The sequence below is a fragment of the Marmota marmota genome, unplaced genomic scaffold, assembly GCF_001458135.2.
Source record: "Marmota marmota marmota unplaced genomic scaffold, marMar, whole genome shotgun sequence".
NCBI lineage: Eukaryota > Metazoa > Chordata > Mammalia > Rodentia > Sciuridae > Marmota > Marmota marmota.
The window spans coordinates 5,476,046-5,502,528 of NW_025999982.1; the positions used below are offsets into that span (position 1 = coordinate 5,476,046).

The following is a 26,483-nucleotide window of genomic DNA, read 5'->3' on the forward strand; positions in this document are numbered from 1 at the left end:
GGATTGGCTAACTTCATTTAGCATAATCTGCTCTAATGACATCTGTTTGCCTGCAAATGCCATGATCTTGTTATTTTTTAGTGCTGAGTAATATTCCATTATGTATAAATGCCACATTTTTTTTAATCTATTCATCTATTGAAGGGCATCTAGGTTAGTTCCACATTCTAGCTATTGTGAATTGTACTGCTATAAACATTGATGTGGCTGTGTCCCTGTAGTATGCTCTTTTTAGGTCTTTTGGGTATAGTCCGAGAAGGGGAATAGCTGGGTCAAATGATGGTTCCATTCCCAATTTTCCAAGGAATCTCCATACTGCTTTCCAAATTGGCTGCACCAGTTTGAGTCCCACCAGCAATGTATGAGTGTACCTTTTTCCCAGCACCCTCACCAGCACTTATTGTTGTTTGACTTCATAATGGCTGCCATTCTTATTGGAGTGAGATGGTATCTTAGAGTAGTTTTGATTTGCATTTCTCTGATTACTAGAGATGGTGAGCATTTTTTCATGTATTTGTTGATTGATTGTATATCCTCTTCTGAAAAGTTTCTGTTCAAGTCCTTGGCCCATTTGTTGATTGGGTTATTTGCTTTTTTGTTGTTTAACTTTTTGAGTTCTTTGTATACTCTAGAGATTAGAGCTCTATCTGATGTTTGAGGGGTAAAAATTTGTTCCCAGGATGTAGGCTCCCTATTCACCTCACATTATTTCTCTTGCTGAAAAAAACTTTTTAGTTTGAATTCATCCCATTTGTTGATTCTTGGCTTTAACTCTTGTGCTATAGGTGTCTTATTAAGAAATTTGGGGCCTGCCCCCATGTGGTGAAGATTAGGGCCAACTTTATCTTCTATTAGATGCAGAGTCTCTGGTCTGATTCCTAGCTCCTTGATCCATTTTGAGTTGACTTTTGTGCATGGTGAGAGAAAGGGAATCAATTTCATTTTGTTGCATATAGATTTCCAGTTCTCCCAGCACCATTTGTTGAAGATGCTATCCTTTCTCCATTGCATGTTTTTAGCATCTTTGTCTAATATGAGGTAGTTGTAATTTTGTGGATTTGTCTCTGTGCCCTCTATTCTGTACCATTGGTCTACCTGCCTATTTTGGTACCAGTACCATGCTGTTTTTGTTACTGTTGCTTTACAGTATAGTTTAAAATCTGGAATTGCAATACCACCAATTTCACTCTTCCTGCTTAGAATTACTTTAGCTATTCTGGGTCTCTTATTTTTCCAGATGAATTTCATGATTGCTTTTTCTATTTCTGCAAGGAATGTCATTGGGATTTTGATGGGAATTGCTTTGAATCTGTAAAGTGCTTTTGGTAATATGGCCATCTTAATAATATTAATTCTACCAATCCATGAGCAAGGTAAATCCTTCCATCTTCTAAGGTCTTCTTCTATTTCTTTTTTCAGGGTTCTGTAGTTTTCATTGTATAGATCTTTCACCTCTTTTGTTAGGTTGATTCCCAGGTATTTTATTTTTTTTGAGGATATTGTGAATGGAGAGTTGTCCTCATTTCCATTTCAGAGAATTTGTCACTGATATACAGGAATGCCTTTGATTTATTGGTATTGATTTTATATTCTGCCCCTTTGCTGAATTTATTTACTAGTTCTAGAAGTTTCTTGGTTGAACTTTCTGGGTCTGCTAGGTATAGGATCATGTCATCGGCAAATAGTGCTGATTTAAGTTCTTCTTTTCCTATATTTATGCCTTTAATTTCTTTCATCTGTCTAATTGCTCTAGCTAGTGTTTCAAAAACTATGTTGAATAGAAGTGGTGAGAGAGAGCATCCCTGTCTTGTTCCAGATTTTAAAGGGAACGCCTTCAATTTTTCTCCAGTTAGAATGATGCTGGCCTGAGGCTTAGCGTATAGCTTTTACCATGTTGAGATAATTTCCTGTTATCCCTAATTTTTCTAGAGTTTTGAACATAAAGGGATGCTGTATTTTGTCGAATGCTTTTTCAGCATCTATCGAGATGATCATATGGTTCTTATCTTTAAGTCTATTGATGTGATGAATTACATTTATTGATTTCCATATATTGAACCAGCCTTGCATCCCAGGGATAAATCCCACTTGGTCATGGTGCACGATCTTTTTTGTATCCGATTTGCCAGAATTTTATTGAGAATTTTTGCATCTATATTCATTAGGGATATTGGTCTGAAGTTTTCTTTCTTTGATGTGTCTTTGTTCTGGTTTTGGAATCAGGGTGATGTTGGCCTTACAGAATGAATTTGGAAGTACTCCCTCTTTTTCTATCTCCTGAAATAGATTGAAGAGTATTGGTATTAGTTCTTCTTTAAAGTTCTTGTAAAACTCTGCTGTATATCCGTCTGGTCCTGGGCTTTTCTTGCTTGGAAGTCTTTTGATGGCTTCTATTTCCTCACTTGATATTGGTCTGTTTAGGTTGTTTATATCATCCTGACTCAATCTGGGTGGCTCATATGCCTTAAGGAATTTATCGATGCCTTCACTATCCTCTATTTTATTAGAGTATAGGGTTTCAAAATAATTTTTAATTATCTTCTGTGTTTCTGAAGTGTCTGTTTTGATGTTGCCTTTTTCATCCCGTAAGCTAGTAATTTGGGTTCTCTCTCTTCTTCTCTTTGTTAGTGTGGCTAGTGGTCTATCAATCTTATTTATTTTTTCAAAGATTCAACTTTTAGTTTTGTCAATTTTTTCGATTGTTTCTTTTGTTTCGATTTCATTGATTTCAGCTCTGATTTTAATTATTTCTTGCCTTCTACTGTATTTGCTGCTGATTTGTTCTTCTTTTTCTAAGGCTTCAAGGTGTAGTGTGAGGTCATTTATTTGTTGGCTTTTCCTTCTTTTAAGGAATGAACTCCATGAAATGAATTTTCCTCTTAGTACTGCTTTCATAGTGTCCCAGAGATTTCGATATGTTGTGTCTGAGTTTTCATTTACCTCTAAGAATTTTTTAATTTCCTCTTTGATGTCTTCTGTAACCCTTTGTTCATTCAGTAGCATATTGTTTATTCTCCATGTGATGTAGGATTTTTTCTTTCTTATTTTATTATTGATTTCCAATTTCATTCCATTATGATCAGATAAAATGCATGGTAGTATCTCTACTCCTTTGTATTTGCTAAGATTTGCCCTGTGACATAATATATGGTCTATTTTTGAGAAGGATCCATGTGCTGCTGAGAAGAAAGTGTATCTGCTTGATGTTGGGTGGTATATTCTGTATATGTCAATTAAGTCTAAGTTATTAATTGTATTATTGAGCTCTAGGGTTTCTTTATTCAACTTTTGTTTGGAAGATCTGTCCAGTGGTGAGAGAGGTGTGTTAATCTCCCATGATTATTGTGTTGTGGTCTATTTGACTCTTGAACTTGAGAAGAGTTTGTTTGAACGTAGCTGCACCATTGTTTGGGGCATATATATTAGTGATCGTTAAGTCTTGTTGGTGTATTGATGTTTTTATATTAACCAAGTTTAGCTTTTAAAGACATAGCACAATTTTCTAAAATAACAGTTCTTGTTTAATCAGCTGTTTAATTCCTTTAAGATTACTTACTTTAGAAACAAGAAACAAAACTTAATAAAACAAAATGTTATGAGAAATCTTTGTCCTTTTAACATATGACTGATTGTAAAGACAAACTTACACAGACCTTTTTTATCACTTACTTAAACCTATATAGCCAACATACACAGACCTGCTTTATCACTTACTTAAACCCTCTTATTTACTTAATCACATAGACTCTCTTATCCAGAAACACATTTTCCTTCTATTAAAATCCATACCTAGAACCTTCTAATTTCCCTTTTCCATCTGTTAGCCTCCTTTTCTGTTCACATTTTAAAACAATCCTTGTAAATTTCTGAATTTAGGCAGATTATTTCATAGACATCAACATTTTATTAGTTTTTTTTTTTTTTGGACACCTAGAAAAACTTGTAAGCTTAATTTTTAAAACATCTTTATTTTCATCTGTTTACCCAATTTAAATTGAACCGTTTAAATCACGTGAATCAAAGATATTTGGATCCATTTTTTTTAATTTTCATGAGTGCTCTATATATCTGCCAATTTTCATAAAGACATTATTTTTATCTGTTACAGCACATAACACTAGTGTGCACACATAACACAATAGTAAAGGCCTTGTAGCTTTTCGCAGGGGAAATCTCCACTGCAATGTTTAAAGACTCCACAGTTGATATCAACACATTATTGCCCATGTCTTAAAGGGCCAGAAACAGATACAGATAGAGAGAAAGGAGCTCCAGACTACGGCTGACAGACAGGAACTTTTAAAACAGACCAGATAAGAGAAAAATCTCCCCAAGTTTCTAACTCCCATTTAATTATGACTCCTACACCAGTGGCACCATAGATGTCCACACTAGTGGACCAGATGTTCTCACAGAGGGGCAACCAGAAGTGTAAAATCAAGGGTCTCAGTGTGGCGGTTTTACTGCATTCAGTGTCTCCCCCCCCCCTTTTTTTTTAAGTAGACAGAGATGGAGCAATCTTTACAGTGCAGAGAAGGAAGGAGGGAGTTCCCCGAAGCAAAAGGGGCTTCGGTAACTGCTGGGAGTCCCTCAGTCCCTCCTTTTACTTACAGGATTAGCTCCTCTGGTTAGGTCCAATCCCAGGCACGCTGCATATCTCCTAACTTTCCAGTAGTCAGCTGTCAAAAAGTTAATCCTCCGCATGCAGTTGCTTGAAGTGCTAGGCCTTCCCAGGAAAGCAGAGCGAGGGCTCCTCTAGAGTCCCCTTTGGGGTGCCAAAATTTGTGACTGGAAGTTCGGTTCCTGTCCTTGAAGCCAATTAATGCCAATTTAATAATGAGGACAGAGTTTTGAGAAAAAGAAAAAGGGAGATATCAAAGTTCTTAGATCCCCAGAAGGCATTTCCCTCTGCAGTGGGTGCACTCAAGCCAACTACGGGAAGAAAAGAAAACATTGCTTCCCTAATCCCATTTAACAAAGGGGAGTAAAGTTTATCAAAGTTTTTTAAAACACAGCTCAAAGGGGTGTAAAGGGTGAGAACAGAAAAGCTGGCAGTTCTGTTGACTTTTGGTCCCTTTCAGGGAAGCAGGAGAAGCATACCAGGGACATTTTCAGGCTAAAATTTATCTAAAGTTACCTCCACACATCTAAGGCAGATCGGAACTTGGGACACTGCATCTGTCCAAAGTAAAACAATGCCATCACACTTAACAGAGACATAGACAAAAAGACACAGATTCCCTTTTCAGATTGTTGACAAAAACGAAAGTGGGGTGCTGGCCCTAAGCCAACTGGGGCCTTCCCCTCAGACATACAGATTGGGGGAGTATCCCCCTCAGATTGGGTCTGACAACCTCAGATTGGGGGATTAGTTTCCTGCTGGGTAGCCTCATAGTACTTACACACTGGTTTTCCAGAATCATATAAGTGACCCTTTAATAAGATGCACATTCATGGGCCCCAGACCAGAGGTACAGAATCACACTTCCTGGAAGGCCGTGTTAAGTTTTTCAGTTGGTTTGGTTGGCCACTGAGGCTGGGTTAATGGAGAGAAACTAATAGACTTGATAGCTTCCTTCCCTACCGGCCCCTTTGTATGAAAAAAGCAGCAGGTAGATGGGATACTCTGAATGAAAGAAGATATTTTGAAATTGTTAATTCATTGATTTCTGAATATATATATATATATAGATATAGATATAGATATAGTCAGAGACTATAAGGGGGGGAAACAGGTGTGTAGCTCATCTATGTATCTATTATGTTTCTACAGCATCGAGCTCTAATGGAAGAGTTAAATCGCAGTAAGAAGGATTTTGAAACAATCATTCAAGCTAAGAACAAAGAATTGGAGCAGACCAAGGTACTGGAAAGAAGATGGAGGTTTAGAATTTGGTTAGTACATGCAACTCAGCATTTTCAACAGTGCAAGGGTTGCTATGGTGAATGAGAGAGATTGTGGCTGCTCCGAGCCTCGGGGGAAATAATCTGTAAAATTATTCAGGCCTGTAGAGGACTCTGCTTGCAAGACAACATCTAATTCTTTCCCTTGTTTAGAAGCTAAGTGCTGGGAATGAGGTACTTGCACCCTGCATTCTAGTCCTTTCTGGTGCTCCTTCAGGGTATGGTGAATGCAGACTAAGGAGTATTGTAATCAAAATTAAAAAATAGTTCATCTTGATGCATTTATGCAATTCCTTCCCTCAGTGAATCGGTAGAACTCTTAAATCGGGTTATAAACCTAAGTGCCTACCATGGCCAGTAATAAAAGTGAGCAAAGGGGCCTGAGTATAAAAACATGGTAGGGATTGCTGAGGACTGTGGTACTCGCCTTCCACACAAACTGATGAGTCAGCTCTTTGCTCAGTCATTTGTTGCTGTCCAGAAATGCAGGTTGGTGTTGTCATATATTTGTTTTTTTCCACAGGAGATGGAAATCCAGATGTTTGTATAAAAGTATTGGCCACAAATATTTTTTGTTTTTATTTATTTTGTTTTATTTATTTTGTTTTATTTATTTATTTATTTATTTATTTATTGTTGGTACTGGTAATTGAACCCAGAGGTGCTTTGCCACTGAACTACATCCCCAGTCTTTTTTATTTTTTAATTTGAGCCAGGGTCTTGCTAAATTGTGAGAGTTTCACTAAGTTGCTGAGACTGGCCTTGAAGTTGCAATCCTCCTACCTCAGCCTCTCAAGTTGCTGGGGTTATAGGCATGTCCCATCATGTCTGGCACAGTTTTAAATTTTTTAACTGATGCATAAAACCATAGAAATTGTACATATTTAAAAGGTTCTACATGACGTTTCAATACACATATAAGTTTAGGGTTTTTATACGTGCTTTTTAATACCATGAAGACCAAGCTAAACAAGTCTGCAGGATAGATCCAGTCCACAGGTTACCCAGTTTAAAACCTTGAAATGAATACCTGACTGCATCCCTTCCTACTCCACATACAGACCTGAAGCTGAGTGCAGAAGAAAGAGACTCTTTTTTCTTCAGTTGACTTGATATCCGTGTCCTGTATTCAAATCACCTAGTACCCTTTTTGTGCGACATCTTGACGAGGCTCCAGTGGCTGTTGCTGCTCTCCAAGCTTAGCGATGCCGCCCAAGGATGACAAGAAGAAGAAAGACGCCGGAAAGTCGGCTAAGAAAGACAAGGACCCAGTGAACAAATCTGGGGGCAAAGCCAAAAAGAAGAAGTGGTCCAAAGGCAAAGTTCGGGACAAGCCCAACAATCTAGTCTTGTTTGACAAAGCTACTTATGACAAACTCTGTAAGGAAGTTCCCAACTATAAGCTTATTACCCCAGCTGTGGTCTCTGAGAGACTGAAGATTCGAGGTTCCCTGGCCAGGGCAGCCCTTCAGGAGCTCCTCAGTAAAGGACTTATCAAACTGGTTTCAAAGCATAGAGCTCAAGTAATTTATACCAGAAATACCAAGGGTGGAGATGCCCCAGCTGCTGGTGAAGATGCAGGAACAGGTCCAATCAACTGTACATTTGAAACAACAAAACTTTATTAAAACAAACAAATCACCTAGTACCTTCTTCCCCAACCTCCAAGAAACCACCATATCTTTTTTTTTCTTTATTGTGGTGCTGGGGATTAAACCCAGGACCTTGTACATGCTAGGCAAACACTCTACCACTGAACTACATCCCCCAATCCCTGTGCTCTTAAGTTTTTAGGGAACTTTATTCTAGTTAGAAATGGGTCCAGAATCTCGTCACTTCCTTAAGTAACCTGACAGTCTTTGCTTTGATTGGAAGAGAAAATAAAAGATGAAAAAAGAACCAGTTACTCAAATATACTCCAAATGGCTTTTTCTTTCCTCCCCAGGGGCTCTTGTTGCTTTTGTTTGAGGGGATGAGTTAACTGTCTTAAATGTATCAAAAGAGCATGCCTAGAGCTGGGCATGGTGGTGCACACCTGTAATCCAAGTGGCTTGGGAGGTTGAGGCAGGAGGATCATGAGTTCAAAACTAGCCTCAGCAAAAGTGAGGTGCTAAGCAACTCAGGGAGCCCCTGTCTCTAAATAAAATACAAAATAGGGCTGGGAATGTGACTCAGTGGTTGAGTGCCCCTGAGTCCAATCCCTGGTTACCCCCCCAAAAAAAAAAAAAAAAAGTAAAAGAGCCTGCCTAGGATCCTCCCCAAAATGTATGTCCATAGGCAGCCTGACTTCTTGGAAAAAGCACAGGGAAATTATCCTTGAGACCTCTACAAGGGAGTGGCAAGCATCATAGAGCTTGGAGCCTGAAAGTATTTTAGGAGGCCATCTCTCCTGCCTTCTGCCTTCAGGGAATATAGATATTATCCTTATATTATAGAAGAAGTTACTACAAAAAACACAAGGAACCTTATAACTAATTGAAACTTCCTGCCTCTCTGGATTGGTCTTCATAACTCTTTTTTGTCCAGTGAGTTTTTTGTTGTTGGGATGTTTTTATATATTACCTCTGAATTGCAACTTGGTATACTTCAGTATTGCTACCTTCACTTTTTTGATGAGTTAATTTTGGGGAATGAGACAAGCTATCATGCAGATACTGAAAAAGAAAATAGTGTTTTAGTCCACTCAGGCTGCTATAATAAAATACCATAAACTGGATAGCTTGTAAACAACAGAAATGTATTTTTCATGTTCTACAGGCTGAGAGTCCAAGACCAAGGTTCTTGACCAATCTGCCAGATTCAGTGTGTGGGGAAGGTCTACTTTCGGGTTAACAGATGATATCTTCTTTGCATGGTAGAAAAGGAGAACACATTTCCTTGAACCTCTTTTATAAGACGGCTAATCCCATTCATGAGAGCAGAGGCTTCATGACCTAGTTCCCTCCCAAAGATTCTAGTTCTTAATACCATCACATAGGGGATAGGTTTCAACATGTGAATTTTGGAGAGATATAGACAATTTAGGAAAAAATTTATTTATATGTGGTGCTGAGAATCAAACCCAGTGCTTCATACATGCTAGGCAAGTGGGGTACCACTGAGCTACAAACCCAGCCCCAAGACATTTAGACCATAGCAAATAGGAGAGGAAAGAAAGGAAGTTAGTTACCGCTCTGTATTAGAAAGCAATTCTTGAGAAACAGTAACTCATAGGAAAGAGTTTTATTCTCATGTGGCTGCACCAGAATGAATTTTAATTTAGACTCCTCTTGAGTCCTACTTTAGTCAATGAACCTTGCCCCATGTCCTGTTATACATTCTTGTCAGTTTTTCCAAATGACAGATGGTATTGTGTATCTTTGCAGGAAGAAAAGGAGAAGGTGCAAGCACAGAAGGAGGAAGTGCTTAGCCACATGAATGACGTGCTAGAGAATGAGCTCCAGTGTATTATTTGTTCAGAATACTTCGTCGAGGTAACGATGAGCTGTGGCTCACCCCTTCCCATCCCTCCAGCCCTGAGTGGAACATGAACTATGCAGCCTCCTTCTGCTAAAGGGAAACATTTTGAAGAGATTTTTTTTCTCTCAGCAATTTATAACTGTTTGATTGCAAAGTGACATCTAGAGATGGCCGCTTACTTGATTTTGTAGTTGTCTTTCCCTTCACTAACCTTTTTTGTATTTATCCCTGAATATTTATTATTATAGTTAACGCTTTTAGCAGAAATAAAGCCTTATCTCTTTGTGGTGAGGGAGGGGAAAACAGGGCCACATTACAATTTCAAACAGGACACAGCTGCTCAATAAAGCTTGCTTGGGCTGGAGCTAGAGCTCAGTGGTAAAGTGCTTGCTTTGCATGCGTGAGGCACTAGGTTCGATCCTCAGCACCACATAAAAATAAAGATATTGTGTGTTCACCTACAACTAAAAAAAAGTATTAAAAAAATAATAAAGCTTGCTTTACTCCGAATGAGCACAATGCTAAGAGTAGGCTTGTAATGCCACCTTTTTTTTTTTTTTAGTTGTATTTGGACACAATACCTTTAATTTCATTCATTTATTTATTTTTTTTTTAAATATTTATTTATTTATTTATTTTAGTTTTAGGCGGACACAACATCTTTGTTTGTATGTGGTGCTGAGGATCGAACCCGGGCCGCACGCACGCCAGGCGAGCGCTCTACCACTTGAGCCACATCCCCAGCCCCAGCCACATCCCCAGCCCCTCATTTATTTTTATGTGGTGCTGAGGATCGAACCCAGGGCCCCGCGCATGCTAGGCAAGCGCTCTATCGCTGAGCCACAATCCCAGCCTATAATGCCACCTTTTAAACAAGGTGGTAAATGTCTTTGATGTGTGGTCACTTTGGGAATTCAGGGGCTAAAGTGAATACACTTCAGGACTCTGAAGCTCCTTTTGAAAATGAAATCTCACTCTCCAAGGCTATAATTTGTTCTGTCATATTTTTGCACCATCTCTTTCTGGTTTCATAAATTTCTACCATTTGTGACCAGTTCCTGTTAGACTACAAATGTCGTAGTCAGGTTGTTAAATGCCACTTCTTTTTAGACTAGTATATAGTGGTACTCACCTGAATCCCAATGACCCAGGAGACTGAAGTGGGAGGTTTGCAGGTTTGAGGCCAGCCTCAGTAATTTAGCAGGACACTTAGCAATTTAGAGAGACCCTATCTTAAAATAAAAAAGGCTGGGGGTATAGCTCAGTGGTAAAGCATCCCTAGCTTCAATTCCCAGTACCAAAATAAATAAAGAGGAAACCCATATGTACACTGCTTTATTTTCCCAGGCAGTCTTTGCAGAGGTAGGATCTATCAGCTTCCTGAAAATATCTCTCCTGAGGAAACCAGTTTCTTTAGTCTGGATCCACTTTGACTCCAGGTCATAATTTTCCCCACACTTTCTAGTTAGATGATTCCCTACTTTGGGGAAACTCAGTGTTGTATTGACAGGGCTTATGGACACCAGTAGAGGAAGAGGAAAGGGAGGTTGGAATGGGTGATGTGTCAGCCAACCTGGAGCATCTTCAGAGTCAGAGGAAAGACAAATAACTTGGCTTGGTTTGTATTTACACCATATTGCCTGACTTACTCTTCTGATCATTTCCTCCTGCCTCTTTCTCTTTTTTGCCATGTTTGGGATCGACTCAGGGCCTGGGCACGGTAGGGAGATGTTTCACCACTGAATCATATTTTTAGCCCCACTGGTCACCTTTGGGGTATTTTTTTTTCTTTTTTTTTTTTTTTTTTTTTTTGTACCTGGGATTGAACCCAGGGGTGCTTAACCACTGAGACACATCCCCAGCCTCCCCTCCTTTTATTAAATTTAGAGACAGGGTCTCACAGAGTTGCTGAGTCTAGCTTTGAACTCCGCCTCCTGAGTTGCTGGGATTACAGCAAGACATGATTTTGTTTTTTAAAAGGGAATTAATAATGTATTTGAATCAAAGCATTCGCATACCTTCTACTTATGTCCAGTGATATCTGTTTGTAAGTGGCTGATCTTTCTGGCAGTGGTGGAACTTGGTTTGTGGAACAAAACAGGCAAATCAGCCTACATGAGACCTGAATATGTGACCTTGATCGAGTCTAGGACCTTAACTGAGTTTATGGCCTTTGAAAAAGGAGGAAATTAATTGTCTAATAAGAAGTTTAAAATTTTCCATCACCAAGGATGATTCTAATACCCTTTGTAAGCCTTCCAGATGGAACAGTAGCCCACTTTCCTTTTGGCCTTGGAAACTAGCTTTGAGAAAGTAAGCATAACAAGTATGATTCGTATCTTCCCATTCCATCGTAGGCGGTCACCTTGAACTGTGCCCACAGTTTCTGCTCCTACTGTATCAATGAATGGATGAAGCGGAAGATAGAATGCCCCATTTGTCGGAAGGACATTGAGTCCAAAACTCACTCCCTGGTTCTGGACAATTGCATTAATAAGATGGTGGATAATCTGAGCTCAGAAGTGAAAGAACGACGAATTGTCCTCATTAGGGAACGAAAAGGTGAGTGGTTCTGAGAATCCCTGTCCCTCAACAGAGGACCGATTTACTTCTTAACGCCAACAGGTGGTTGTTATTGTTGAAGAAGAGAGAGCGCTAGGTAGATTATTCTTGAACTAAGGACAAGGTAGAAGAAATGCAAAAGAATAAAGGAAGTTCAGATAATTATGTAAGAAAGAATTAAGGCAGAAGTAACCTCTGCTGTTTGAACATTGGAGAAGTGGAAAACTTAGGTAATTGTAGCTTGGTGGTGAAATTAGAGAAAAAGAGATCTGATTAGAAAACAGATCATTTGCTGCACTGGAGGTGCTGTTGCTCGGTACAGTTGAGTTGCATCCAGGGGTTGCAAAATCCTTGAGTTGTGTGGACAGTTTCAAGTAGAATGTGTGTAAGTCACAGATTCACAGCTTGAAGAATGCCCGAAGAAAACACGTACTGGACTTATCCATAAGAGCCACAGCTTAATTAGACAAATTGGATATAAGGTTAAGCTAAAGAGATATAAATATAATCCTGCTGCATGTGATGGCACACACTTGTAATCCCAGCAACTCAGAAGGTTGAGACAGAAAGATTGCAACTCAGCAGGACCTTGGCTCAAAAATATAAAACGGGGCCAGGGTTGTGGCTCAGTGATAGAGCCTTTGCCTAGTATGCATAAGGCACTGGGTTCGATCCCTGGCACCACATAAAAAAACAAAAACAGGGCTGGGGTTGTGGTGTGCGCCACTGCACCCGGCTCACTCATTCTTTAGGACCAGTGTTTCCCACTGATACCTGTGTGCTTTTGCTATTTGATCCCCCCCAGGTTTTTATCTCCAAGGTCCATGTGATTTTCCCTTGCTCTTCCTTCTTGCTTCCTATCCCCCACTCCCCTAGAGCACTCACCTAGTATGTGTGAGGCACTGGGTTCGATCCTCAGCACTACATAAGAATAAATAAATTAAATAAAGGTATTATGTCCAACTACAATTTAAATTTTTTAAAAATATATAAATAAACTGCTGAGGGAATAGCACAGTGGCAAAGTGCCCCTGGATTAAATCCCTAGTACCAAAGGAATAAAAAAGATACAAATATAATCCTGCAGTTAATCTGGGGATCCAGCAAGTATCACAGTCAGAGGGAGTTTGGATAAAGAGTCGGGGAAGGGATGAGTAAGTTTCCTGAATGAACTATGCTTCTGTAGTGAATAGCTGCTCATTTAATTGATGTCGCCACACTTGGAGCCTGTTGTTAAGGGCTGCAGAGAGCCTCTGTGCTTGAGACTTGCAGGACTTTGGCTCAAGAATGTCTAGGCTCTGAACACAAGGATTGCTTATTGAATAAGGATCCATTGTGCATTAAAATAGCATAGATGTGATTATCATGTTCAGTCCCTTAAATAGTCCAGCACTACCTCCTGGGACAGCTTCAGAGCCAAAGTGCTGTGATGTCAATTGGCTCCCTGTAATAGGCCCACCAGAGCCTGGGAGCTCACTGCCCTTACACCTACCACCTGGCCATTTGAACTCCATGGTCATGAGATTCTTGGTTGTACTTTTCTTTAAGTCTGGAGAAGCTGGAAGATCTTAGAGGCCAAACTGCTAAGAATAGAAGCTTCCGGTCACTGCTTTCTTTTCTCTAGCCCTTCAACAGATGTTAGCCATTTTGAGTCAGGCCAAGAATCTGACCCTGATTTTCAAGCACTTATGGTATGAAATTAGCCTTGGTTGGTTAGCCAGAGTAGATCCCAGAAAGCTCAGCACAGAGCTGAGGACTGTGAGTGTACCTGAGCTATGTGTGCCCGAGGAAGATATTCTGACCTGTGGAGGTTGGGGTGAACTTCATTCATTCTTGTTTTTTTGGTGGGGGGGTTTATCAGGGATTGAACTCAGGAGCACTCAACCATTAAGCCACACCCCTAGCCCTATTACGTATTTTATTTAGAGACAGGGTCTCACTGAGTTGCTTAGCACCTCGCTTTTGCTGAGGCTGGCTTTGAACTTACTATCCTGCCTCAGCCTCCCAAACTGCTGGAATTATAGGCGTGCGCCACTGCACCCGGCTCGTTCATTCTTTAGAACCAGTGTTTCCCACTGGTTTTTGATTCCCCCCCAGGTTTTTATCTCCAAGGTCCACGTGATTTTCCCTTGCTCTTCCTTTTTTTGCTTCCTATCCCCCACAGGACCACTGTGTTAGACATCAGGATAAAGAGATAATAAGGCCTCATCTCAAGCCTCACAGCACTCACTGGTGGAGGAGATAAAGGCCATAGACAGCGCAGTGAATTCCACAGCAAAAAGTGCTGTGAAAATTCAGAGGAGGGGCCACATAATTGGCCTGGGCAGGTGGAGGTCTAAGAAGCTCCACAGAGGATATGACTTTTGAACTGAGCCTTAAAGGTTCCCTAGGGGATTTGTTTTCCAATCAGAGGAAACTGCACAAGCAAAACACAGAGGCATGAGAAAGGGGTGACCTGTCTCCCACCCCTGCCTCGTGTGTCCATATGAGACAGTATTTACATGGTGCTAGTCTTACAGGACAGCCAAGACTTAGGAAGTATCTGCTCAGGCCAGAAAAATACTTTCTTTTTTCTTCCCTCTTTGCCATGCCCTGGGAATCCAAATTTAATTAGAATTAGGTCATGACCTTTGACATATGAAGTATACTGGTTGTTGCCTAGGTGGGGACACCCATGTGCATTCTTGGCTTGGCCTGCTGCCTAAGTTCCTTCTCACAGTCCAAGCACAGTAGATGACTTCATGAAGCACTGGAAAGGGAAAGAAGAACCCCATATTCTATGTCCACCTCTGTTTCCCTTACACAGTTCATTATGCAGAGAAAGTACCAAATCCCGCTTTTCTCTCCAGAGGTTACCTCTTGCCCTTTCTGGTAACCGTAGGGGCTACACAGGAAACAGAAACAGCCTCTCCTATTGCATGCGCTTGCTGAGAACAGTTCTGGCAACCATCTCAGTTTCTGTAGTTATCACAGTGAATGCAGCTTTGAGGTTTTCTCTAGAGATAGAAGTTTCTAAAACCTTATTTAGGGAAAGATGTGCCAAAGGCAGCTTCACGGGGCTGCAGTATGGGGTTTAGACAAAATTCTCAGTTCAAATACCAATCCTCCTTGCATGTTCTAGGGCCAGTTGAAAGCTGGTTTAATCCTTTGTGCATGGGAATTTTTAAAAAGGATCAAATTTAGGATCTAGAAACTCGATTGGCAAATGTTTGGTGATATTAGTTCTTACTTTGTGGCAGGACCCTGGGCGGGGTTGCACTCACCCATGGACTGCCCGGGCTGACAGCCTGTGCTTCGGTTTCACAGCCCCTTCTCCCTTGACACCAAAATGTTGGTTTGAGGTTACTGGTTAGAGTACACTGCGGCCTTTGTGAACTACAGAGTGAACCACACCCTTTATGACTCTGAGACAGAGGCTCTTCCAGAGTTGGAGATTTCTGGAAAGATGCACCTGGCCCACAGCTCTGTCCAGGTTGCTGGATGTTAAGAGGAGAGTGGTCCAAACATGGGACAGGAGCAGCTGGCAGAGTCAGACTCTGAAGTATCTTCCTGATCTTTCCCATCCTCCTTTGCTGACATGTTCAGGGAGTGACAGCAATATGGTTATCTGGCAAACTGTACCCACCCAGAGAGAGTACTTGTTAATAGGGCCTTTTAACTTATCTAGTCCTGTTCTGAGGGAATCCAGAATTATATGCATGAAGTATTACTGCCTGCCTTGTATAGGACCACACTCACCCAAGAGAAAATGGCTCTCATGCACGCACTGAAATAGTGTGTAACACTACTCTAGGAAGTTTTGATTTTTAAAAATGTATCATGGGATAGAAAATGAATGATCTTGTTACTCAAAGGTTTTATTTTTCTAATACCACCCCCCCTTTCCCTCTCTGTTCTTTTGTCTACTATTATCCTTTTCTTGTCATCAAAATGGGATCGTCCTCTGTTTAGCTTCCTCCCCTCCTCACCCATAACTGACATCTAGGTATGCAGTGTGATATGGAAAGGGCGTCACAGGAATGTCCTCCCGGTGCTTAGTGGAGGGCAGCTGTGACATTAATTGGACCATGTGAAACAGCAGCCAGAGAGTCCTAGGACTTCAGGTTCCTTGTTGAGGTGTACTCCTTGTGATTCCAGAGCCATCCTTCCATAAGGAGGCCAGGTTCCCTGACTTTTGTGCTCAGTGGAGAGGGTCTTTTTCCTTTCACCAAAAGCTACCACTTCCCTGCTAGTCCCTGGAAAAGCTTCCACAGCTCAGGAGAGTGGCTTTCCTGGATACTGTTAACCCTCCTTCATTGAACTCTAAATGCATAGACAGTTGAATTTAAAAAAAAATTTTTTTTGGTTCTAATTAGTTATACATGACAACGGAATGCATTTCAATTCATTGTACAATAATGGAGCACAACTTTTCATTTCTCTGGTTGTACACGATATAGAGTCACACCAGATGTGCAGTCATACATGTACCTGGGGTAATGATGTTCGTCTCATTTCACCACCTGTCCTGCCCCCAGTCCCCCTCCCCTTACCTCCCTCTCTTTGGCCCAATCAAAGTTCCTCCATTCTCCCCACAGTGCCCTGCCCCCCTTATGGATCAGCATCCACGTATCAGAGAGAGCATTTGGCCTTTGGTTTTTTTGGGATTGGCTTAGTTCGCTTAGCATGATATTCTCCAGCTCCATCCATTTACCTGCAAATGCCATGATTTTATTCTCCTTTTATACACTCAGTAATATTCCATTGTGTATAGTTACCACAGTTTTTTTTATCCAGTCATCTATTGAAGGGCATCTAGGTTGGCTCCACAGTTTAATATTGTGAATTGAGCAGGTATAAACATCGAAGTGGCTGTAGACAGTTGAATTTGAGGGAACTGTGCCTGGCTAGAGTAGAGAGGTCAAGGGCTAACCTTGACTGCCTGCCCCCTCACCTTTAAATAAGCCCTGCGGAGGCCAGTGCAGGAGAGGGGAGTCTGGTTGTGGGGAGCCCCAGTGAGTGAGTGCAGTTTTCTTGAAGGTGAAGCCTGGGACAGGGGATATGGCTCAAGCGGTAGCCCTCTCGCCTGACATGCGCGGGGCACTGGGTTCGATCCTCAACACCACATTAAAAAAAAAAAAAAAAAGGTGAAGCCTGGAACCTGCTGGCCCAGAGGGACCCTGTTGCTGCCACGGCAGTAACTTCAGTCCTCAGCCCCTCTTGCCGCTGGTCACTGGCTTTGAGCAGAGGGTGACATGATCCAACTTGTGTTTTTCCTTCCTTCTGCCTGCTGTGGGAGGAGGGAGAGAACGCGGGCTCCTCCTTATTTCTTTTTTTCTTTCCCAAGCAAAGAGATTGTCCTGAAGACCAGCGTGAAGGACATTTGAAAGACTTCAAGGCGATGGGAGCTCGGGATGTTCCTGAGGAATGTCTCTGGGTGTGACTCGGGCCACTCTGGAGGTCATCTGAGAAGCCACGTGGGACAGAGACTGAGTTAGGAAGCCCTGCGTCACCCGCCTCCGTGATGGCCAGCTCTGCTGCCATCGTCGTCTGAAGCACTACCAGGACTCATAGCACCAAGTGCTTCAGGGTACTTAACAGACTGCTTCACTACATGTTGGATGGGTTATTTAAGTTCTGTTTTTTGTTTTTGTTTTTTTAATTTGTTGTTGTTTTTGATACCTCAGAAGCACTCAGTTGATGTTCGTTTTGGACAGTTGGGTGTACCTCATGCCGCCCCTAAAGGCAGCCTGTTTTTGACAGTCTAGTTTCTCTCTTCTTTGTGAAAACAAGATGTCATTTCTTGGAAATAAAATGTAAAACCTATCGGTTGCTCAGCTGAGCTTTGGCGTATTTACCTTCCTTCCCTTCCAGCTCCCAGAGAGTCTCACGAGTAAACACTGGCAGCTCATAGATCACAACCAAGAAAGTGACTGTAGCAGATGATAGACTTCAAGTGAATTTCAGCCTGAGAAGCCAAGCCCAAGACCCTGGCCACGTGAGGGGGCCTCTGTCCTGTCCTGTTTTCATTTCAGAGTCTGGTTACTACTTAACTTGTTTTCAGGTTCCTTGCCTTCAGCTGGTGTTCTGAAGACATTTCCATGTCTGTTTTCCCAATGTCATGAACTCAGGGGCAGGGATCTTTCTTTCTTTCTTTTTTTTTGTTTTGTTTTGTTTTAGTACTTTTACTTGTGTGTTTTTCCTCATCTTTTAAAAATTAAAAAGTGTCTCCTTTCTGCTTCCCCCATTTTGTGTGTGGGGTATTTGGTTTTTGGTTTTTGGTTTTGTTTTTGGTAGTTGGGATTGAACCCAGGGATGCTTTACCACTGAGCTACATCCCCAGTTATTTTTATTTTTTTCTTTTGAATCAGGGTCCCACTAACTTGCAATCCTCCTGCTTCAGCCTCCTGAGTAGCTGGGATTACACTTGTATACCACCACACCTGGTCCACCTCCCCTTTTTAAACAGAAGAAAAAAAAGGAAAAAAACCCATAGTTTTAATGTTTGGGAGAGAGACGCTTAGGACAGATTGTGGTGTCCTTGGTTACTTGTGATGAAAATGAAGGAAAAACACAGGAAGTTGAAGAGTAGTCATTTGAAGGTAAGGGCCCTCTAGTAGAATTGTGAAACTACTTGTGTCATCAAATGGTTTGCTTCCCTCTCACTTTTTACTGTCTAAGAACCTTTCTATTTTGTTTTTTATACAACATGTATTTTCATAAAATGTTGAAAAACGACTGACTTGGCAACTTTTTAGGAATGGTGGGAGTGCTTTATTGAATATACCATGAAATTCTGATTCTGGAGTCTCTGGTCTTCTTATCCATCTTTCTGCCCAGAATGACTGTCTGGAATGCTGGTACAGGGCTGGGAATGTGGCTTAGGGGTAGAGCAGGTGTTTGCCTAGCATGCCTGAGACCTTGGGTTTGTTCCCACACTGAAAGAAGTAAGAAAGGAAACCAAAAGAAAGAATACTGGTAGAGCCAAAGAGGAAATAAGGTTAAACATAGAAAAACTGCATATAAAGTATTTATTATGAACACATCATAAGAATTAAAAAAAAAAAAAAAAACAGAACAGAAGGAGAAGATTGTTCCCTTCTTCATGTAGGGACTTCTTATTTCTCTGCACGTGTTTGACATGATTGCATGGCTGCGTATTAGTTTTTTTCTTTTCTGTTTTAAGTTCACATATTCTCATTGGTTTTTAAGAGGACATATATCACATTTTCCGAATAGGTAATATGGTTTCATCATTTGAAATTAAAAAGGACAAGAGGACACAGAGTGAAAAACTTCTTACTCTTATCCCCAGTGGCCCTCTCCTCCCTAGAGGCAACAAGTATTACAGTTTCTCCTGTACCCTTCCAGGGACCTTCTCTGAATAAACAGGTAACACGTGCATGGTATTTGCCCTTCTTTTACACAGAGGATAAACTCTGTAGTATTCTGTACTTTGCTTTTCTTTCAGATATAGCTGGCCAGTAGTTCCATGTCAGTACATAAAGGATTTGCTCTTTGTTACTGCTGCCTATTATTTCATTGTATATTTGCCCCATGATTTACTTTTCCAGCCTGTATTTTACTTTTTTGTATGTGTGCTGGGAACCCATTTCCATTCCTCATGCAGGGTATGCTCTGTCATTGAGCTGACCTCCAGCTCTCCAGTCTATTTCTGATGAAAGTCTGGTTGCTTTTACTGTTAAAACATTGCTACAGTGGACACCCGTGCACATCCATCATTAGAGAAAAGACCCTTTAAAAATACTGTGACTTAGAGCTGGAATTGTGGCTCAGTGGTAGAGCGCTCGCCTAGCACGGGCAGGACCCAAATTTGATTCTCAGCACCACACAAAATAAATAAAGGCATTGTGTTGTGTCCATCTACAAAAAAGAGTCAGTCTGTCTCTCTCTCTCTCTCTTCTCTCTCTCTCTCTCTCTTTAAATACTGTGACTTGAACCTGAAGGTCATCTGCAGAGACTGACCTCATAAACGGACCAACCCCAATTTGCAGCTACTCCTTTCAGGATGCCCCGTCGCTCTCAAGTGTGCCATGCTTTATTAAAAACAACAACAAGCCAGGCACCGTGGTGAACACCTGTAATCCCAGCAGCTCAGAGGCTGAGACAGAAGAATTGTGAGTTCAAAGCCAGCCTCAGCAATTGCAATTGCAAGGTGCTAAGCAACCCAGTGAGACCCTATCTCTAAATAAAATACAAAATAGGGCTGGAGATGTGACTCAGTGGTTGAGTGCCTCTGAATTCAATCCCTGATACCCAAAACAACAAACCTCTCAAAGACATATTACTACTAATAATAATACATAAAAACTTAAAATGTAAAAGCCAGACCAGCTGGTTTGCATCCCAGTCCTGCTGTTTATAACTGTGTGACCTCAAGCAAGTTACCTAAGCTCTCTGAAGCCTTGATTTCTTCATCTCTAAATGTATTTCCATCTCTAAAGTATAGCAAAGTGAGGCCTAAATAATTACATCCCAGTTATTGCATTACTCCTAAACAAGTAAGAATATTCTGTGTTTAAAAGACACAAACCAAAAATTAACCCAAACTAGCATTTTTTTCCTCTGAACTACAGAGTGTTCTTTTCCTGGAGACATATCTGATAATAAGTGTCATCCGCATTTTGCTTGCCTAGAAAAATTCATGGTAACTTTTTTGCCTTGCAGCACCAAACTACTGCAGTGTAGCTGAGCCCCCTGCTGTGCGTTCTGCCTTTAATTAAAGGCATAGTCACTACAGCAGGGCTTGGAGACCCTGGGCGGAGAGGGTTTCATTAAGCAGATGCACGCAGCCAGCTTCTATGAGGGGCTCTGCAGTGAGTGGCAGGTGTCCCATAGCCATCTGGTCACGTTAGCCTAGAAAGGGCTCATTCTACCTCTCGGCTCGCTTTGTCCCAACCATCAGACTGTGCCAGGTGGGGACTTTGCCCTTTGCAGGTTGGTGGCTTGACACTTGTTGTCTGTTTCTCTGATTGGAAGCTGCTGTTTTCATGGGAAGACCTAAATTCCCTCATTACCTCGGAGCCTTGTCTCTTTACTGCTCTTTCCTCCTCTGTGAGTGACCGACCAGGCAGTCACCACGACTGCAGGGGTGCCAAGGAGTGAGGGGCAGCTCCCTTCAGCTGCCTGTGTATTTCTTGCATCCTTTGTAAGCTGGAGTCTCTCTACCCCACATCTGAGGATCACCTGGCAACCTGGGGTGCCCCAGGTGTGTTTATCTGACACACATCCCACCTGGTCTCTGATGAATCCTACGATCGGCTCTATTTGACATAGAAATTAAGAGAGGGGGGAATATTTTTTCATTTTCCTCAAACTCCAGGCAGCAGAGTCTGCGGCGATGCTGAAGCCCGGCTCATGTCCAAAGCTGTCATTTCTCACCGGAGGGGCCTGTGCAGCCCAAACCTCTTCAGTCCTCTCCTTTGACTTCCCCTTGGGATGTAGGGACCAGTCCTGAGAGTTCAGGCTCTCCTGGGCTTCTGCCTCTCTCTAGCCAGGGTCCTTCAAGGGCACCTCTGTGGCAAATCTGGGCCCTCAGCACTGCACATCGCGGTCGGTGCAGGCAGACACCTAGGGGACTTATGAGGAAGGCTCAGGTGACCCTACGATGTCCTGGAGCTAGCAGCTACCCTCAACTCAAAGGTCATGATGTGGGGCTTGAGGGCCAACCTTGTGAATCTACCTAGTCACATGATTTGTTTCCAAATGTGCAGCCCTTACAAGTAGCAGTGGCGCATGCCTGTAATTCCAGTGGCACGGTAGGGGCTGAGGCAGGAGAATCACAAGTTCAAAGCCAGCCTCAGCAACTTAGCGAGGCCTTAAGAAACTTGGGGAGACCCTGTCTCGAGATAAAAATAAGGGCTGGGGATGTGGCTCAGTGGTAAAGCATCCCCAGTACCAAAACCAAAAATTCCCTACCCTTGTGGCCCAGATCCTGAAGTTCTAGAATGTGAAATAGAGTTCCCCTTTATCTCCCCTTCAGATGCCCAAATGTGAAGGGACAGGACTGCTCGCTTTCCCTTTCCCTTCTACAGTTATCCAGGCCCTTCTTAGAAGCCCTTAGGTTTTGAACCCCTGCTGGAGGGGAAGAGTTCTCATCATACATTTGTTCCCCAGATATTTATTGAACACCTACTACGTGTTAGGCACTGTGCTAGATACTAGGATTACAGCATTGAAGAAGATGGACACACTCGCTGAACTTGTCCTCTGGGGAATACATATAAATGCATTTTTAGGTGGGATAGTCCTGAGAGCCAAAAAAGCACGGAACCTGGAGCATGTGACATCTAAGCTGAGACCCCAAGAATGCTAGGGATCAGCAGAGTACAGCTGCAAAGAGGGTAGGACTAGGGAGGGGACAAGGAACATCTGGGTGGAGAGAGGTGGGAAGGCTTGGAGGTGAGGGAGAGCGAGCATGTGGCCTCTGATGGAATGAAGGTAAGGTGTTCTACGTAGCAGGACGGTACAGTGCAGTGAGAGGAGGGGTCAGTTAGTAAGAGCACAGTGACATTTGTTGACCATTGCTAGCGCATGAGTGAACTCATGCCAACCCTGTTAGTAATCCATTTTACAGATGAGAAAATCGAGTGAGAGTTGGATTTTATCCAAAGTACAGATAGAGGTCACTGAAGGTCATAATAGGGAGCAGTGGCATTTTTCTGTGTTTTTGGAAGATCACTCTGTGCCATGTGAAGGGTGGGTTAGAGGGAAGGACAAGAGGAACTAGGGACACATCAGGCAATTGCAGTAATCCGTTCAAGAGGTTAGGTGGCCTGAAATAAGGCAGTGGCGGTGGAGAGGGGTGGAAGATTTCAGATACTCAGCAGATTCTTTGAGGACAGTTTATGATTGGATTTGGGGGTAAGTGAGAGCCTGAAGTTAGGGGTGGCATGGGTTTCTGCCTTGGTCAACAGTCTTGGTGATAGTGTTCACTGACCTAACACAGGAAGAGGAAAAGGGGGTGAGATGCTGAGCAAATGAGTTTGGGGCTTGTTGAGTTTGAAGAGAGAAAAAAGAAAATTACTTGGACCACCTACAGAATCTCTCGGCACGTTAATTAGAATGTTCCCCTTTACTATCCACACAAATTTTGTTTTTTCCTCCTCCTCTTCTGGACATCATTTCCATACAATGGTTAGAAGTCGTTAAAGTTTGAGAAATGAGTCCCACAAAGCCCAAAGGTAAATTGTCACCCATTAAGTATGACCACATCCATTTTTTAATAGTTTTTTTTAGTTGTAGATGTACACGATACTTTTATTTTATTTACTTATCTTTTATGTAGTGCTGAGGATCAAACCCAGGGCCTCACACATGCTAGGCAAGTGCTCTACCACTGAGCTACACCCCAGCCCCAACCCTGCATCCATTTGCTGACTGGGAGAGCTTAAGTACTGTTGCTTCAAGTCCTTTGTCACCAGTGTAGACAAATTCACATGTGAAGAATACCCAAGTAAGTACCCCCATTAGGTCACCTTGTAATGTCCTGCCCGTATTAGAACATGAAGCAGTTCCTGCTCTGGGCTGGAGAACATGCTGTTGATCATCAAGATTTTGTGGCTTCCCAGCAGAACTAAGAGTTCAGTGGTGAGCTGGGCTGTGATCCAGAGGTGGGGCTGTGGATGCATTGAGGTCATGAGAGAGGGTCAAATCCCCAGGAGAACGAACCCAGGGAAAAATCACCCAAGACGTAATCCTGAGGATAACAACATTCAAGGGGAGTAACCTGCAGAGACCAAGAAAGGGTAGAAAGCAAGAGTCAGGAGAGTTAATGGTGCTAGATCTGAGAGGGCAAGTGTAGTGGTTAACTTTCTGTGTCAACTTGATTGGCCAATGGGGTATCCAGACATTTGGTCAAACTTTATTCTGGATCTGTAGGATGTTTATGGACGAGATTAACCCTTAAATTAGTAGATTGAATAAAGCAGATTTCCCTCCCCAGTGCGTGTGGGCTCCCTCCCATCAGTTGAAGGCCTGACTGGAGCAAATGACTGACCCTCTAGCACGTAAGAGGGGAGACCTTCCTGCCTGACTGCTTGAGCTGGGACCTTCGCCCTTTCCTGCCTTTGAACTCAAACAAAAACATAAGCTCTTCTTGGCTTCAAGGCTCAGGTTTTAGTACTGGAACTACACCGTCAGTTCCCCTGGGTCTCCAGCAGATCTTGTGACTTATCAGCCTGCATAACTATGAACTCGACTCCTTACAGTAATTCTTTCTCTGTATATCAATATCTTTCTGTGTGTGTATACTCATGTCAACACACACACACACACACTGGTGTCTACCAATAGCTAATACAGCACAGCAGTGTTTCAGAAGAAGGGAGTGACTCGCTGGGCCAGAGGTTGCTGTTTGGTCAAGTAAGATAGAATGTAAAAGTTGAGTGCACGGGTCTGGAGTTGTGGCTCAGCGGTAGAGCACTCGCCTAGCTAGTGTGAGGCCCTGGGTTCTATCCTCAGCACCACATAGAAATAAATAAACTAAAGGTTTTTAGTTTATTTATTTATTAACTAAAAACTAAACTCCAACTAAAAAATAAATATTAAAAAAACAAAAAGTTGAATGCATACCTGCCTCCCCAGCAACTCAAGCGGATGAGGCAGTAGGATCACAATTTTTGAGGGGCTAGGGATGTAAATCAGTAATAGATTGCCCCTGAATTCAATCCCCAGTGCAGCAACAAATAAATAAAAATATCATTGGATTTAGTGACCACAAAGCCATCGGAAGAGCAGTTTTAATGACATTGTAGAGGCAAAACAGCCATTCACTCTGCATTAGTGAGTGAGAAATAGAGAGATGGAGAAAAGAGTTGGAAAATATGGTAGAGGAAAGTAGGGGAATTTTTCCTTTACTGGCTCCTGTTTGTGCCTTTCACCCACCCAGGGACGCCACTTGTCACGTTGAGACTAAAACACTCAGGGTCACTCCAGGGGAACTGGGCTGCACAAAATAACCACACAAGAGACAGAAATACCTTTTTCTTTGGGGTCGCTGTGACGGCTCCTCTGTGACCTTAAGGGTCCGCAGAAAGAGAGAGCACGCGCTGACCCCTTTTATTGAGGAGAAGCTATTCAAATGAGGCAAGGGGTCAGGTTTCAGGGGGCTGAGTCTATCTTCATGATGTCCACTGTCAGCAGGTTGATTGACACCTGGGTAGGCCACACCCAAGGGCACAGTAAGAGAAGGGGACACACACAAGGCACTTCCATGGAACATTCTATCCCAAACAGGGCAAGGGGTAATATCACAAAGGAACAGGTGAGCGTAGCTCGACCCACGGGGCTGCAGGAAGGCACGCCTGCGCGTGAAGACACATTCGCCTCAAGATCGGGGCTACAGTGTTCAGCAATTTAAGAGTAGCCGATCAGGAGAGGAAAATGGTGGTCACATGATGTGATGGCCTCCCACAAGTTTGTCCTGTGAAGTTGGAAAGGGATCTTCTGATGACTGAAGGGAAGGGGATGTGTTGGGCTGGGGGTTGGGACGAGGGGGAGAGGATGTGGGAGAGCTACTGCAGAGACAGGGGAGATCTCTCTAGGGAAACCAAAGGTTTGGGCTGCGTTGTGTGGGGACACAGCAGTGAGGGGACACCGGCTTCTCTGGCAACCGTAGGCACCGTTGTGGGGTTGCCCCTGCTAGCCCCTCAGTCTGGAGAAGACGAAGCTGGTTTGATCTAGGAATGGGATTTTGATAAAGAGATGCTGTGGTTTTGATGAGAGTTTGAAGGGGTAGAACTTGGATTCCAGACTTGTTATGGGAAATGAAGACAAGAGGAAGCTAAAAAGTAGAGAGGCTCAGGGATTAGAGGAGGAGATGGCTGCAGGGTCAAAATGCTGTGTGTGTGTGTGTGTGTGTGTGTGTGAATATACTTGCCCGTGTTAGCCTGCTTTCTGTTACTATAACAAATACCTGAGATAAATCAACTTACAAAGAGAAAAGTTTTGTTTTGGCTCACAGTCCTGGAGGTTGTCGTCTGTGACTGAGTGAACATACTGCTTGTAGGCCTCTGCTGGGGGAGCAGCGCATTATAGTGGGAGCACTTGGTGGAGCCAAGCCATTTACCTCGAAGTTAGGACATGTCCCCTTCAAGGACATGTTCCCAATGACCTAAAACCTTCTAGGCCTCACCTCCGAAAGGCTCCACTACCTCCCAATAGCACTCCACTAGGGACTAAGCACCACACACGGACCTTTAGGGGACATTCCAGATCCAAATTAGGACACTGCTGTTACAACTATATACATATATTTAATAAATATATTTATTAAAAGTATTATTAAGGAATATGTTCACAGGAAGGCTCCAACTACATTCTTATTATAACCCTTAATCTCCTGCCCTCCCCTTAATCTTCAGCTGCAACAGCAGGAACAAATTAATCATTCTTATAAAATACTGTTACAGAAATCTTTGGTTCCTGCTCTTTTCCTGCAACCGAATCACCCAGTCCTTCTGTTTGGCCCTCTAGCACCCATACTACTTTCTCACATTGAACTACTACCTTTCCATATGAAGCCTAGCCTCCCTCCCTCCCCCACAAAGAAGCCCGAC

The 26,483-nt window shown here is 42.5% G+C and overlaps 2 protein-coding genes across 2 annotated transcripts in view; both read left to right on the top strand.

Moving 5' to 3' along the window:
• Positions 1 to 17,730, top strand: part of Rnf8 (ring finger protein 8) — a gene marked incomplete at its 5' end in the record, with an annotated part of 37,561 nt that extends 19,831 nt beyond the window's left edge. The window contains 4 exons of the mRNA XM_015487345.2: positions 5,774 to 5,863; positions 9,270 to 9,377; positions 11,721 to 11,925; positions 17,252 to 17,730. Of these exons, the coding sequence (XP_015342831.2) occupies positions 5,774 to 5,863; positions 9,270 to 9,377; positions 11,721 to 11,925; positions 17,252 to 17,268 (420 nt within the window). The remainder of the gene's footprint in view (positions 1 to 5,773; positions 5,864 to 9,269; positions 9,378 to 11,720; positions 11,926 to 17,251) is intronic.
• LOC107143866 (40S ribosomal protein S25-like) lies at positions 7,034 to 7,538 on the top strand. The gene has a single exon (XM_048805228.1). It carries the CDS (start codon positions 7,110 to 7,112, stop codon positions 7,530 to 7,532), a length of 423 nt encoding a protein of 140 aa, XP_048661185.1. The 5' UTR covers positions 7,034 to 7,109; the 3' UTR covers positions 7,533 to 7,538.
• Positions 17,731 to 26,483: the final 8,753 nt, after the last annotated feature.